At 39.5% G+C, this 13628-nt stretch overlaps 1 protein-coding gene across 3 annotated transcripts in view; it reads right to left on the bottom strand.

Moving 5' to 3' along the window:
* The window catches only part of Mcf2l2 (MCF.2 cell line derived transforming sequence-like 2), a 237559-nt gene that overhangs the window by 16946 nt on the left and 206985 nt on the right, over positions 1–13628 (bottom strand). For all 3 annotated transcript variants that reach the window (XM_047563542.1, XM_047563540.1, XM_047563539.1), the window contains 4 exons: positions 12846–12968; positions 5040–5255; positions 4167–4259; positions 3915–3993 (listed from right to left, as the gene is read on the bottom strand). In XM_047563542.1, coding sequence (XP_047419498.1) covers positions 3915–3993; positions 4167–4259; positions 5040–5255; positions 12846–12968 — 511 coding nt within the window. The remainder of the gene's footprint in view (positions 1–3914; positions 3994–4166; positions 4260–5039; positions 5256–12845; positions 12969–13628) is intronic.

Raw genomic sequence — 13628 nt, forward strand, 5'->3', positions numbered from 1 at the left:
TGATAACACCCGCTCCCCCAATTTTCTTTCTTTCAGTGTGTGGTTTATCTTTTCATGTTTTTAAAAGTAAATTTGAACAGTAGGTGACTTTAATTTTGATGAAATTCTGTTTTTAATCATTTTATGGATTGTGAAAAAAAATCAGTAGTAACGATCTCATTTTGGGACAACTCCATTTTTTGTTGTGGTGAACCCTTTATGAAATTGCTGACATGCCAAAAAGAAGTTATTTGATGAGAAGGGACATCCTGAGGACTGTATATCCTATACTTTTTCCTAAAAAGTGGTATGGTCTGTGATGGTCTTTGCTGGACAAATGAGCTATAGAAGTAAGTTTATTCTCATGTAAATCTCTTTTTTTTTTTTTTCAACCCTTAAAAATACTCCCTCGGTTCAATTCCCAGTACAAAAAAAAAGAAAAAGATAATACTCTCTAAACCCTTTCCAAATGGGACACAAGGACACACTCTGGTTTCTGGTGAAGTCTGTGCTCCCTCAATCATAATTCTAAGATCCCAAATAAGTGTCTTTGTGCCTGACAGATCTTCTGAGCCTCTTTAGGTGATAGGATCATGGTTTTAGTGGCTTCTCTGGTTAATCTTTGTCTAAGGCCATGTACATTTTCTTCTGTATCTTCTTCTAGACGTTTTATGTTTTATAGTTTAAATTTTGCATTTAGATCTTTGATCCTGAGGACTGTCAAAATACTTTTTTTTATTAAATTGCACACTTCAAATATGTGTAGCTTATTATGTCAATATACCAGAATAAAGATGTTTAAAAATTGTGGTATAAGTTTCCTGTCTAAAAACTTTAATAAGCTAAAATGTGCGGCTCAAGGCACTAACCCTAGCTATTCTAATTCCATAGTTTTGGGGTGGGACCTAGACACCTGTATTCAAGCCTTTTAAGTCATTCTTATGTAGGTGGTCCCTAAACTGCACTTTGAGAAATGCTGATCTAAGAAGTAAGCATTTCTAGAACAATCTTGTGACTAGAATGTTGCTCCTGTGAGAAACCAAGTTACTTTTTCCTACCTTTTCGCTTGAAGTCTTTAGGTCACTCAGACTCAGTTACCACAACATACACTTAAAGTACTATTAATAGTTGAAAAGCAAAAGTAAATCATAGCTTTTTCCCATCTACCTTATGCAAATTAAAATCAATGATACAATCTTATTACTATCCTGGCAGAGGCTTAGAGTTTAAATCAAGAACTTTGGTGACTTTGTTGTGACAGAAAACTGAAGTTGTAGTTTTCCAGTCATACTTTTCATTGTATCTTTCTGTATCTTTTTCCACATCTTACCGTATGGAAAACCCCTCAGCCACATATCCTCTGCACCCACCCTTGGGTCCTCCCACTAGATGATGATCAGAGGAGACACAGGGTGAGAAATGGCTGCATTCTTACCAAGTCTCTAAAGACAAAATTTATCTTTTCACTTTTATACAATTTTCCTTACTTTATACAACTGTTGTGTGTGTGTGTGTGTGTGATTCCCACAAATCATTGCCAGAATAAATGATAGATTTTCATGTGAAACTGACCTGACAGGAATATTGAAACTCGATTGATGAAGCTTGGTGTAAATTTCCCTGCCCCTGCTGTTATGAGGAGGATTGAGGATTCTTTGAAAGACACAGACGTGAAAGGGTAAAGCCTATACAAAGACAACTTTCAATTAAGGTAAGTGAGGGACACTAGTGAAAATGGTGGAGGAAAAAACTTCCAAAATTTTTCTTCCGTGAAAGCATGGGGGTAAAGCTGACAAAAACTGTAACAATTTTTTCAGAAAACTGGAAATTAAAGGCTTGCAGTGAAATCTGGAGAACATTTGTTCAAAGTGAACAGTTGACCCTCAATCTCAGTGTTGAGATTTGTGGTGTCTTAACTCACCCTATTCCTAACTTCCCCTTCTTTCTTGGAGTAGCCTTGGAAAACAACACTTTACAATGATGGTGAAAATTAGCATGCAAAAATTAGCTCAAAATGGATCAAAGATCCAAATGCCAGAGTTAAAGCTATACATTATTAGAAGACAAAATAGGTGTGAATCTTCATCACCTTGGATTGGGCAATGCTTTCTCAAATATCTAAAATACAAGCAACCAAAGTAAAAAAACAAATAAATTGAATTTCATCAAAGTAAAAAAAAATTTTGTGCTTCAAAAGACACTATCAAGAAAATAAAAATAAATGCACAAATGTAATAAAACAAAAACAAACTTGAAAATCTTATTTGAAAGGAGTTCTGGTATCTAACTAGCACTACAACTCAACCATAAAAAGAAAAGTCAATTAAAAATGGGCAAGGGACGTAGATGTTTCTTCAAAGAAAATATATCAATAGGCACATTAAAAGATGCTCAAAATCACTAGTCATAGGGAACTGCAAACCAAAGCACAATGAGCTACCACTTCATACCCACTGTGATGGCAATAATAATTAATAATAATAATAATTATGGACAATAACGAGTGTTGGTGAGGAAATGGGGAAAATAAAACCTTTATACATTGCTGGTGTGAATCTGAAATGGTGCTACTGTTTTGGAAAACAATTTGGAAGTTCCTCAGAAAGTTAACTAGAGTGAACGTAGGATCCAACAATTCCACTTCAATATCCAAGAAACTTAGAAATGAGGACTCCCACAAAAAAAAAAAAACCCTTAAATGAAAATATGTAGCATCATTATTTACAATAGCCACAAAGTATAAATAACCCAAATGTTCATCACCTGATGAATGGATAAACAAATATGATTGCTCTAATGTGAATGTGTCCTCCAGTGTTGGAAATTTGATCCTCAGTGGAAGGTGGCGCCTAACGGGAGATGTCTGGGTCACGGGGCACTGCCCTCATGAATAGGCTCATACGCTTATTGTGGGGTGGTTTTGTTATCACAAGAGTGGGCTCCTTATAAAAGGACAAGCTTGGCCCCCTTTGCGTGTACACACATGTGCATGCTCTTTCTCCCTTTCTTTCCCTCCTCTTTCCTTCTGCCATGGGAAGATGCAAAGAAGACCCTCATCAGATTCCAGCTCCTTGATCCTGGACTTCCCAATCTCCAGAGCTGTGAGCCAAAAAATTTCTGTTCATTATGAATTACCCAGCCTGTGCTATTCGCTTACAGCAGCACAACCTGGACTAAGATGATGGTACCTCCATACACTAGAGTATAATTTAGCCACAAGAAGAAATTACATGTACTGATACATGTTACAATGTGAATGAAAAAACCCGAAAAAAATTATGCTAAATGAAAGCATCTAGACAGGAAGAGTTACTGTTTTTCTGATCCCATTTATATAAAGTGTCTAGAATAAGTAAATCTAATACAGACAGAAAGTAGATTAGTGGTTGCCAGCAGTGGGGGGGGGGGGGAGATGGGGAGTGTTTGGTAACAGGTACAGGATTTTTTTAGTGAGGTGTTATAAAAACATTCCAGTTTAGAATGAGAATTAGAGGGGTGATGACACAACCTCATGAATAGGCTAACGCTCTAGAACTCTAAACTTTAATAGGAGAGCAAATTTTATGGTATGTGAATTTTATCTCAACTTTGAAAAAAACCTAACAGTTTCTGAAAGGCAGCATTGGCAATTTGAATCCCTGTTCATATTTTCTTGGGTGGATTTTGGATTTTTGATTGAGCAGTTGACCTTAGCAATTAGGTGTGTGGTAAACACAACTAAAAGGGACACATCAGTGCAACCACACACAACTATGTACACACACAAACATACACACAAACCCCACTCAATTTAAAGCGAGCACAGGTGCATTCAGGGCCTGTGAAAATGTGGCTTCAGTTATTTCCCTGGCAAAGCATTCTTTGACAACAACCCCAGTCTGCATCCACTACAATCAGAATAACTTTGCAGACTGAAGTCAGCAGAGATAACCTACCTTTAATATTGTCTTGTTGTTCCACTAATAATTTACTTATTTCTGAAAACCAACAATCTCTGATTTCTTTTGAAGTTGCCTGCAATTACAGGTAAGAAAATACTATGAGTATCAGATCACCCTAAGTATTAAGCACAGGGCTTTTGTTCTCTGCGTGATCTTTAGAGTAACAAGACAGAAGACCCTCATCAAGTTACGGAAACACAAGAGGGAAAGAGCAAAGGAAAACCATGGACAAGGTATGGACTTTACCTGCAGTACGTATTTCTCAAGTCCATTTCGGTTGGCAATTTCAAACTTCTTACTGCTCCCCCTTCCAAGTGGGTGAATTGAAAGCGTCACCAACTATTGAAAAGAAAGACGTGCTCTGCACCACATTTTTCTGACATTTAAATTGTCAGTCTGCCACTCTAATCCTTTCTACCCTTAACAGTTCTCTTCCATCTTCCTTCCAAGTGTTTTTACTCTCCCTAAGGCAGTATAAAATAGTCTGGACAGTATCCTCTGTCCCCTTCTGTTTCAGAGACTATGCTCTCCATGAGGAGGGTTGTAGAGCTCAACATTTAAGTGAAGAAATCACCTCTTCTTTAACACCTACTCCACAAATCTCAATATAATGATAATTGAATGAGTATCCATTAAAAAATATAAAGACAACTAAACATAAGTTCATAGCTTTAATCACAAGATCATAAGTGAGTGTATGTATATGTCTGTGTGTCTGTCTGTCTGTCTCATAGCTAGCAGGCTATGAAATATTTCCTATTCAGCTGAGAGACAAGACTTGATGTGGACGGAGGGTCAGAGTCAGGATATTGTCTCCATTTACACACAAAGCTGTAGCATTGAGCATGTCCAGACAAGCCACAGTAAGGTCCCTTTTGTCTTAACTAGCATGAAGTCACCCCTATACCTGCCCCACCCCTGTCCAGGAACTGACTATGAGCCCTGAGTCTAGAGTCAGGCAGACCTGGGTGTGGATTCCAGCTCTGTTGTGAAGTATATGGCAAATTAACTTCACCTCTCAAAGCTTCAGTTTCCTCCTCTATAAAGTGAGGGGAACCATCTCTCTCTTCTCTGCCCCCAGGGTGGTGGTGACTCAAGGTATATTAAGATCCCCTTTACCTTCATCCACTTCTTAAAGCTGTAATGAGGAGAGGGTCCCTGGTCACCAGGTTCCATGCGAATCTTACAGAACATGATTCCTCTTTCAAATAGATAGATTTGCCTTTGGCTGGGTTTAAATCTTATAAAATCCTTCATTTTGTAACGATCCTTGTGAATTGTCCAGACATTGAAAGGGCCATGCATCAACAGCTTGCCCAGTTTCCCGATATCATCCTTTTGAGAACGAAAAAAAAAAAAAAAAAAAAAAAAAGAAAGAAAAGAAGCCATTAAAGTACTTGGCAGGTGCACAATGCTTCAGGGTTTGTTTTCAAGTTATAAAGCACATTTATTTGAAGTTTACAATTCTAGAAGTGCCACTTGGGATAACCTGTCACTAAATTAAAACTACAATTTTGCAGGCTTTGCTGATCATGCTGTTATTTCGTCATGAAAGGAAATAAGTTCAGCTATGCAAGGGACGTACATAAAGGATGTTAGGAATCTTGAAACTGCCAATATAGCTGCTCTGATACTCTTGTCTTACCATTCACTTTAGTTTGCAGAATTGTTTCCTCTTCTTTGTGTTTGATACATGAAAGTCTATTTAAAAGGGTCAAGAATTTAACTTTTTAGTTATGTTCAGGAGAGAGAATTCTTGCTGCATATGGACCTGTGATGGTGGGGGTTCCACCTGCATCCTAACATCTGCTCCAGGGAACAGGAGGCTTGTTCCGAAGGGGAGAGCATTGCAAAGCATCTCCTTCATAGCATTGCAATAGGAATGGTAATTACATTTAACTCTGTGCTTTTCAGAGTGATGAACAGTGACAAAATAATCCCAAATGACACTTTTTTTTTTTTTTTTTTTTTGGGGGTGCTGGGAATTGAACTCAGGGCCTTGTGCTTACAAGGCAAGCACTGTACTGACTGAGCTATCTCCCCAGCCCCTCAAATGACACATTTTTTATAAGGTCTGTTTGGCTCCAGGGCACACACCATGCTGCCTCTCTTTCCCCAGGGAGCCTGCCTTTCCCATGTGTCTGTGGGAAGACCAGACGAGATGACGCTTGCTCTCTCTCAGCTCTCTTCCAAGGGCAGTGGAGTGGAAAGAACTAAAGGCATGTTATCTGGTATTTTTAAAAAATCAAATTACTTAAACCAGATAATCAAGAATTTATGTCTATGAATCAGAAGAATTCTTTTGAGAAGGAAAAGAAACTATTTGAACCAGGCCATGACAAAGAAATTTCCCTTAGTTACACAGAGCTGAGATAAACCTCCACGATTTTTGAGAGTTAATACTAGAAATATGTATAGTATTTAGAACAGATTGGAAATGTTTGTGATTTACTGTTTATATATTGAACAAATGGTAAATATCCTTTTAAAAAACATTGACTGTACTTCAAGAGCAATCAAGTCTAGTCATTTCTATGGTGCTCGTGGTATATTTCCTGGGTTAATTTTCTCTTTTTGCTTTGTAAAGTTTACATGTGCAAACTGGGGAAATGAAACCCTCACAGGAATGAAGAGCCCCAGCCTTGGAGTCTTCTTTCCCATGAGCACGAGGCTCCTGTTCTGTATTGCCTGGGTTCCACTTGACCACATTCCGTGATGACTCTTGAGGAGTTTTTCACTCTGCGTCTTTCAGGGACCCACTCACATGTAATCACCCCAGCCTTCAGCAATGGCTTTCTCCTTTAAACCCACTTAATTTGTATCTGATAAAGGTGTAAGTAGTGCAGGAAGTACATTTTAGTCAAGGTAACTGGCAGAAGTGGGTGCTTAATATTTGCCATATGAACAACTGTTATTGGTAGTTTCTATTTTTAAATGAACTTATGTCACAAATTTCTTACACATTACAAAAATACATACAACCTAGGTAGACAGGAAATAACTGCAGAAGTTAAGAAAAATGAAGGTAGTAAAATATGATAAAGAGGTGGTACATAAAATCCATATATTAAGGCCATGTGAACTCATAGTAGTTTCGGCTCTAACTTTCTAGCAGACAGTATGGAGGGAAAAGGGGTGAGTTATATGATTCATTACGTCTAAAGGTATACACACACCATGCACAGCAATTCCTGATAATGCATATGAAAAATTCCTTTCATAGGATAAATGGTTACTAGGTCACTGGTTACATCCTCAACTACATCCCACAATAAATAGATGGATGTATTTGAGGTAAAGCTGCTACTTACAATACACATTAGAATACACTTGGTCTGTGTGGAGGTATCACTTCACAGCACAGCTGTAAAAGCAATTCTAAAAGAGGCCAGGAGGATGGGGACGAAGAGTAAGTCCAGGTACACACTCTCTAGTGAATGATGTGTAGAAGACTGGGCGAAGGCAGGAAGGTGTCCAGCAAGCCCCCTGGCTATTGTAGAGGAAGCAGCCTTGACCTCAGTCCTGCTGAAGAGGTAACCTTCAGCAGCAATGTGTTTTTGCTACAAGGGATTTAACCCAGGGGTGCTTACCCACTGAGCCACAATCCCCAGCACTTCACACTTTTTATTTTGAGACATGTCTTGCTAAGTTGTTTATGGCCTCACCGAGTTGCTGAGACTGGCTTTGAACTTGTGATCCTCTTGCCTTAGCCTCCTGAGTTGCTGGGATTATAGACATGTGCCACCATGCCCAGATAGGTGGCAGTGTTTTTGTATTTCATCGCCTCTGAAATCTCCTCAGTCTACCTGTAGTCACAGCTGTTTTCAAGTGTGTGAGTCCTGAGAAGGGCCAGCAGTTGACACAGGGCCCCAGGGTAAAAAAGAATTGCTGGGTGACCGAAATGATCCCTCTGTAACTGAAAAAACTGAGGAGGAGGCAGTGACCAGCAGGAGTTATAGCTGTGGACGAGCTGTGGGATTAATGAGAAGGGAGGAGAACTACGAAGAAAATGAGTCACCATAAACCATGAGAAAGAGGAAGAAACACTGATGGAGGGAAGGAACCAGTAGTCAGTGGGTAGAGGAGAGGACAGCGGGTATGTGGTTGTACCTGGAACACAAAGGTAGGTGCACTGGTGAGAACCCCAAATCCCTCCCTAGGCCAAGGCCCCAGAGCTGCTATGGGTCCTGGACTTGTTCAGTTCTCATCTTCAGGAGCTTCTATATGCCACTGTTCTGACTCTCTCTGCAGCTCTGTGAGTCAACTTTTCTGGTAAACCCACCACCAAAAGTCTCTGGAGGGAATCACTGGGTCTTTCAAGACTGGTTGAAACATGGCTGTGCATCTTTTGGGTCATCTTGCATAGATACTCTCGTGGGCTCATGAGAGGATTGGACACCTCAGTGCTTTAGGCCCAGTCTTCAGAGGGCAAAACCACATGCCCTGTAGGTACAGTGTTGGTGAACAGCAGGCATACACACTTTAATAATAGCAGGACAGGTGTCTGCATGGAGGCCACCCAACTTCCAAAGGAAAGTGGTGGGGAGATTCCCCCAAGTGGGACCAAGCATGGTCCTTGGACAGTTCTTCAACCAACAGTTTCTTTTCTTTCCAACCAGACTGTAGTTGGAAAGGCTTGAGACCACGTGCACAACCATTTTCGGATACTTGTCACCTAGTGTTTATTCATTTATTGTCATTTAATGAGCTTTGGGGGCCGGGGACATGAAACTAAATACTCAGTACTGTGAGAGAGTATTGATTTATTCAAGTTCATTCAGTGAAGTCCCTGTACTCGGTTGAATAGCTTCCCCGCAAATATTCATGTTCACTGAAGCCTCAGAATGTGACCTCAGCTAGAAAGAGGATCTTTGCAGATGTATTTAGTTAAGAGGCAATACTGTATTAGGGTGGGGCCTACTCCAGTGACTGATGTCTTTCTAAAAAGAGCACAAATATAGAGACCCGCATTAGAGGGAAGACAGGCACATGAACTTGGAGGCAGACACTGGAGCAATGTCCGCTAAGGAACTCCAAGCATTGCCAGTGACCACTAAAAGCCAGGAAGATTCTTCTCTGGAGCCTTCAGAGGGAACATGGATCTGTTGACACCTTGATTCTGGACATTTAGGCTTTGAAACTGCAAGAGAATAAATTTCTGCTATTTTAAGTCACTCTGTTTGTGGTTCTTTGCTATAGCAGTTTCGGCAAATCAGTATAGTCCCAACCATATTCTAACAGTGACAAGGAAGTGTGGCTGTGTCACATGGTGTGTTGTTGAAGAATTTGATGCTTATGCATTCAGAGATGGGACTCAAACAAACAAGCAAGTGACAAGTCAGATAGCCTCCACCATATGAAACACCAAGGCAAAATAAACTAGTATCATTTTCACATTTGGGCATTTTGCAAGCAAGAGCTCTGATAGAAGAATTTCAAATGTGACTATATGGACCTCTGAAGAATCAGCCCGAGAGAATGAATCTACTGACACTAGAAAGAGACCTATTTGGGTGCTCAAGTCTTTGTTCTTGGCAGCGTGAGCTAATGCAACCAGGTTCTACACTTCTTGCACAAAGAAGCAGGAAACATCTGGATAAACGCATTAACACACTGCCTGGTTCAGAAATGGAAAGCAGACCCTGGGAGTAGTGATCACAACAGGCAGAGGCAAAGAGCTCCTTCAGTTCCAGTAACTCAGCAGAAGGGCCACTGGATCAGCATTTGCTGGGCGCCAGGCAGAAGTGGGGTGCCTTACCTGGGATGTAGGCCTCACTGACTCCTGACAGTCACGCTTTGATGCAGGTCTCATGAGAGTGGGAAGATGCGCAAGGTAATTCACTGAGTGCTGAGTTTATCTACTGGGCCTTATCTCTGTACCAACACTAAAGTAAGGAAAGTAGAAACTGGAACAGAAATAAAACACCTGACCCTAGCCCACAATGAACTTGTAACTAAAAATATGCCCTTTATTGAATTATGTACATTTGTTCTGAGAATGAAAAATATCTCATCGACCTTTGCTATTAAACTTTGGAATTTGTTCCTGGCAAGTCAGACTTTATATGCATCTTTATTATTCATTTGATAATTATTTTTAAAAAAATCTTTTTGTTTTCAAATGAAGGGAAGTAAATTACAACTCAGCATCTACAAATCTGTTTAAAAACTTGTTAAAACATTGTGACTTAATTAAACCAAGGACTAAGTGAGTGTATACAACAGGGGGAAAATGTAAATATTAGAAAGGATTCCTTTTTCTAGTTGTTTTCATTACAAATTGATCCACCAATGTTCAAATTCCTTCCTTTTCAAAACCAGGTTAATATTGGGTTTAAGTAGAAAAACAAAGAGGTTAAGCTCTGGATTTATCCATGCATACTGCAGGTGATTGTGAAAACTGGGTCAAAGCTCTATAAACTTGAGTCAAAGAATCTTTGATCTGGTGATCTGAATTAGTAGTAGTTGTGATATTATGTCAATACTAATGAGAACCAGATAGGGTATAAACAGTACTCTGAATAGGAAGTGAGAAAGAAATAGCCTGAGCTGATGCCCACGTACTCTTGGGTTAGTTAACTATTCATTCCATTGATCTGCTCTTGAGCAGAAAAAGTTAAAAATTCCAATTCCTCCATAATTCAATAGGATAAGTTTACTAATGTATTAGATATAATGGCAGATTAAGGCCTTAAGAAAGAAACTACAGAGCATATGGAAAAGGCACAATTTTAAGGACATATGGGGAAAAAGTCCTTTGAATTTAGTGTAAAATTTCAAAAATTTTATAAACTGTCATTTTAGTTGCATATAAGTTGGCTTGGAATGAAACTAGGGCAGATTGCTATTTCCTCATATTTTAATCATTTTTTCCCCACAACTTCCTCCCCCTTTTTATTTACACTCAGAATAATAGCTGGGACTTCCTGCTGTGTATTGTTTCCAGAAAATTTATTTATTAAATTCAGGGAAATAGATACCTAATAGAAGTAGCTAACGTATGATTTAAGATTTGAAAAAAGAACAGAAAGATGTACCAAAATTATTATGCAAATTGTTTCCTTGATGCTGCTTAGCTGAAGAGAAATTATTACCAAGAAAATGATCCCTCCCCCACACACCTTAACTTTACCCTATAGTTCATGAATACCTTCTTGAATCATGCATCAGTTGTAAGCAGAGACCATCTTAGTGTCCCAGAGGACAGAACAGCATCGCTGCCCAGGGTCACAGCAAACCCAGTAGGGCAAAGTTTCTTAGATGCTGTTCAAAGAAATACTAGGAGGAAGGGAAATTAAAAGATCATTTTCCCCCTAATTAATTTGCAAGGTTTGATTTATGACAAGGACAGAAAAGAAAAATCATTGAATCTTCTGAGACCTCAAAAAACAGCATGGTAAGAACCAGGTAAAAAAAGAAAAGAAAAAGTGAAAAAAAAAAAAAAAAAAGGAAAAAAAAAAAGAGTAGGAAAGTTATCTGTCTGAAATGTAATTCTCAGAATGCCGAACCCTATTTGGTGAGCAGAATAATGGCGTCCCAGAGATGTCTACATTCTAATCCCAGAATCTGACACTGTCATGGCCAATGGAAGTTAAGGTTACAAATACATTATTTTGGATTATGCAGCTGGGCTCAAGTCATCACAAGGGTCCTTATATGTGGCAGAGAAGCAAAGGCCTGAGTGATGTGACTGGAGAGCTCCCCCCACCGTCTGCTGGTTTTGAAGCTGGAGGAACAGGCTGCAAGCCAAGGAATTGGGGTGGCTTTTTTAAGCTGAAAAACTCACCCCTAGAGACTCCAAAAGGGAAAGCAGACACCTTGATTTTAGCCCATGAGGCTATGTTGAATTTCTTTTTTTTTTTTTAATTTTTTTAGTTGTTGATGGACATTTATTTATTTATTTATTTATTTATTTGCGGTGCTGAAGGTCAAACCCAGCCTCACACATGCTAGGCAAGCACTCTACCACTGAGCCACAATCCAAGTCCCTATGTTAAACCTCTGACCCTGAAATTTGTGTTGTTCTAAGCTACCAGATTTGTGTTAACTTGTTATGACAGTGACAGGAAGCAAATACATTTGAGTCTAAATCTAGAGAACTTCAAAGTGAAAATAGTCAAATATTAACCATGTCCACGACTCAGAGAAGTTATACAGCTACAGGAGATCGTTTGCCTAGAAGGCCTGGGGCCTTCTTGCTCCGGATTAGGGTTGCTCAAGCTGACAGGGCTCAGCTCTCCAGCATCAACCTCTCAATGCATTTTCTTTGAGTCATTTAACTTAAGGGTTGTACAATACATACTTGTTGGACCCCTTCTTCTGGAATCTGTGATGTGAAATGGGGCTAGACTCTCATGTAGGACTCATTTTCAAAATACTTTTCACATTGGATGGGGGATGTGGCTCAGTAGCAGAGTATGCACGAGGCCCTGGGCTGGAACCCCGCCAACACACACACACACACACACACACACACACACACACACAAATACTTTTCACAGAGAAACTCTGAGGCAAGAAAGAAAATCTTTTAATAGTTAGAAAAATATTACTCCTTCAGGGCTGGGGATATAGCTCAGTTGGTAGAGTGCTTGCCTTGGATATAAAAGGCCCAGGGTTCAATCCCCAGCACCACAAAAAAGCAAACAAACAAAAATTACTACTTTAGCACTTTTACCTGCACTGTGTCCTGGCCCTTGAGTTTCTGATTTGTCCAGAATGTCGGGTGGTATAACATTCAGGACCCTGAGGAATATAAACCAAGATAATCTCATAGCACAAGTTTGCTGACCAACTTAGGTGACTTTCCTCAGAGTCCAATTGCTTTATTGTAGATTATCTCTCTGAGTGTGCTACAGCACCTCCTACCTTTGGAATACTGTGCCCACCTTTGATGTGAAATCTAACATTTGCTATGGAACATACCGGACATCCAGAGACTGCAGCTAGGTCCACTGCCAACTCACAGGACTTGATCAAATCCTGTACCATTGCCAAAGCTTGTCGGAGCTCAGCTGAGAATAAGGAATCCTTGGTCTTTGGCCCATCCTGTGGAAACAAATGCTTTGTTGGAAATCAAAAGTATACCATCTACCAGGCAAAAATATTAAATGGGACAGAGTCAAGGAACCAATACCAGCCAGCACTGACTGGGAGGGTGGATGCACTGATCGTCTCTTGCCCTCAAAGGTTGGTGGATAAAGACATTTGCTGGTTTAAATATATAATATGCAGTAGAGACAAGTAAAACTATTCACAGAAACTTGTGTATATTGTACTAATGAAATTGCAGACATTACATTTCTGCTATATGAGACACAAAGAGAAGTGGGCTTTTTTGCCAGTCATGTGTCACACACCTGTAATCCCAGCAGCTCAGCAGGCCGAGGCAGGAGGTTAGTGAGTTCAAAGCCAGTCTCAGCAATTTATTGAGACCCTAAGCAATTTAGTGAGACCCTGTCTCTAAATAAAATAATAATAATAATAATAAAGGGTTGGGGATGTGGCTCAGGGGTTAAGTGTCCCTGGGTTCAATCCCTGGTACAAAAAAAAAAAAAAAATGTGTAGGATTTTTTAAAACAGGAATAAAATCTAGCCTCTTTATTACGGCAATACCCTTACTTTCTGAGGCTTACTGCAAAAGACAATCTAAGTATCATATTCCTATATTTAATGAGAACGTCTTATTCCTATGGGTAAAATTACACT

This window comes from Sciurus carolinensis, chromosome 9 (assembly GCF_902686445.1).
Source record: "Sciurus carolinensis chromosome 9, mSciCar1.2, whole genome shotgun sequence".
In the NCBI taxonomy this organism is placed as follows: Eukaryota; Metazoa; Chordata; class Mammalia; order Rodentia; family Sciuridae; genus Sciurus; species Sciurus carolinensis.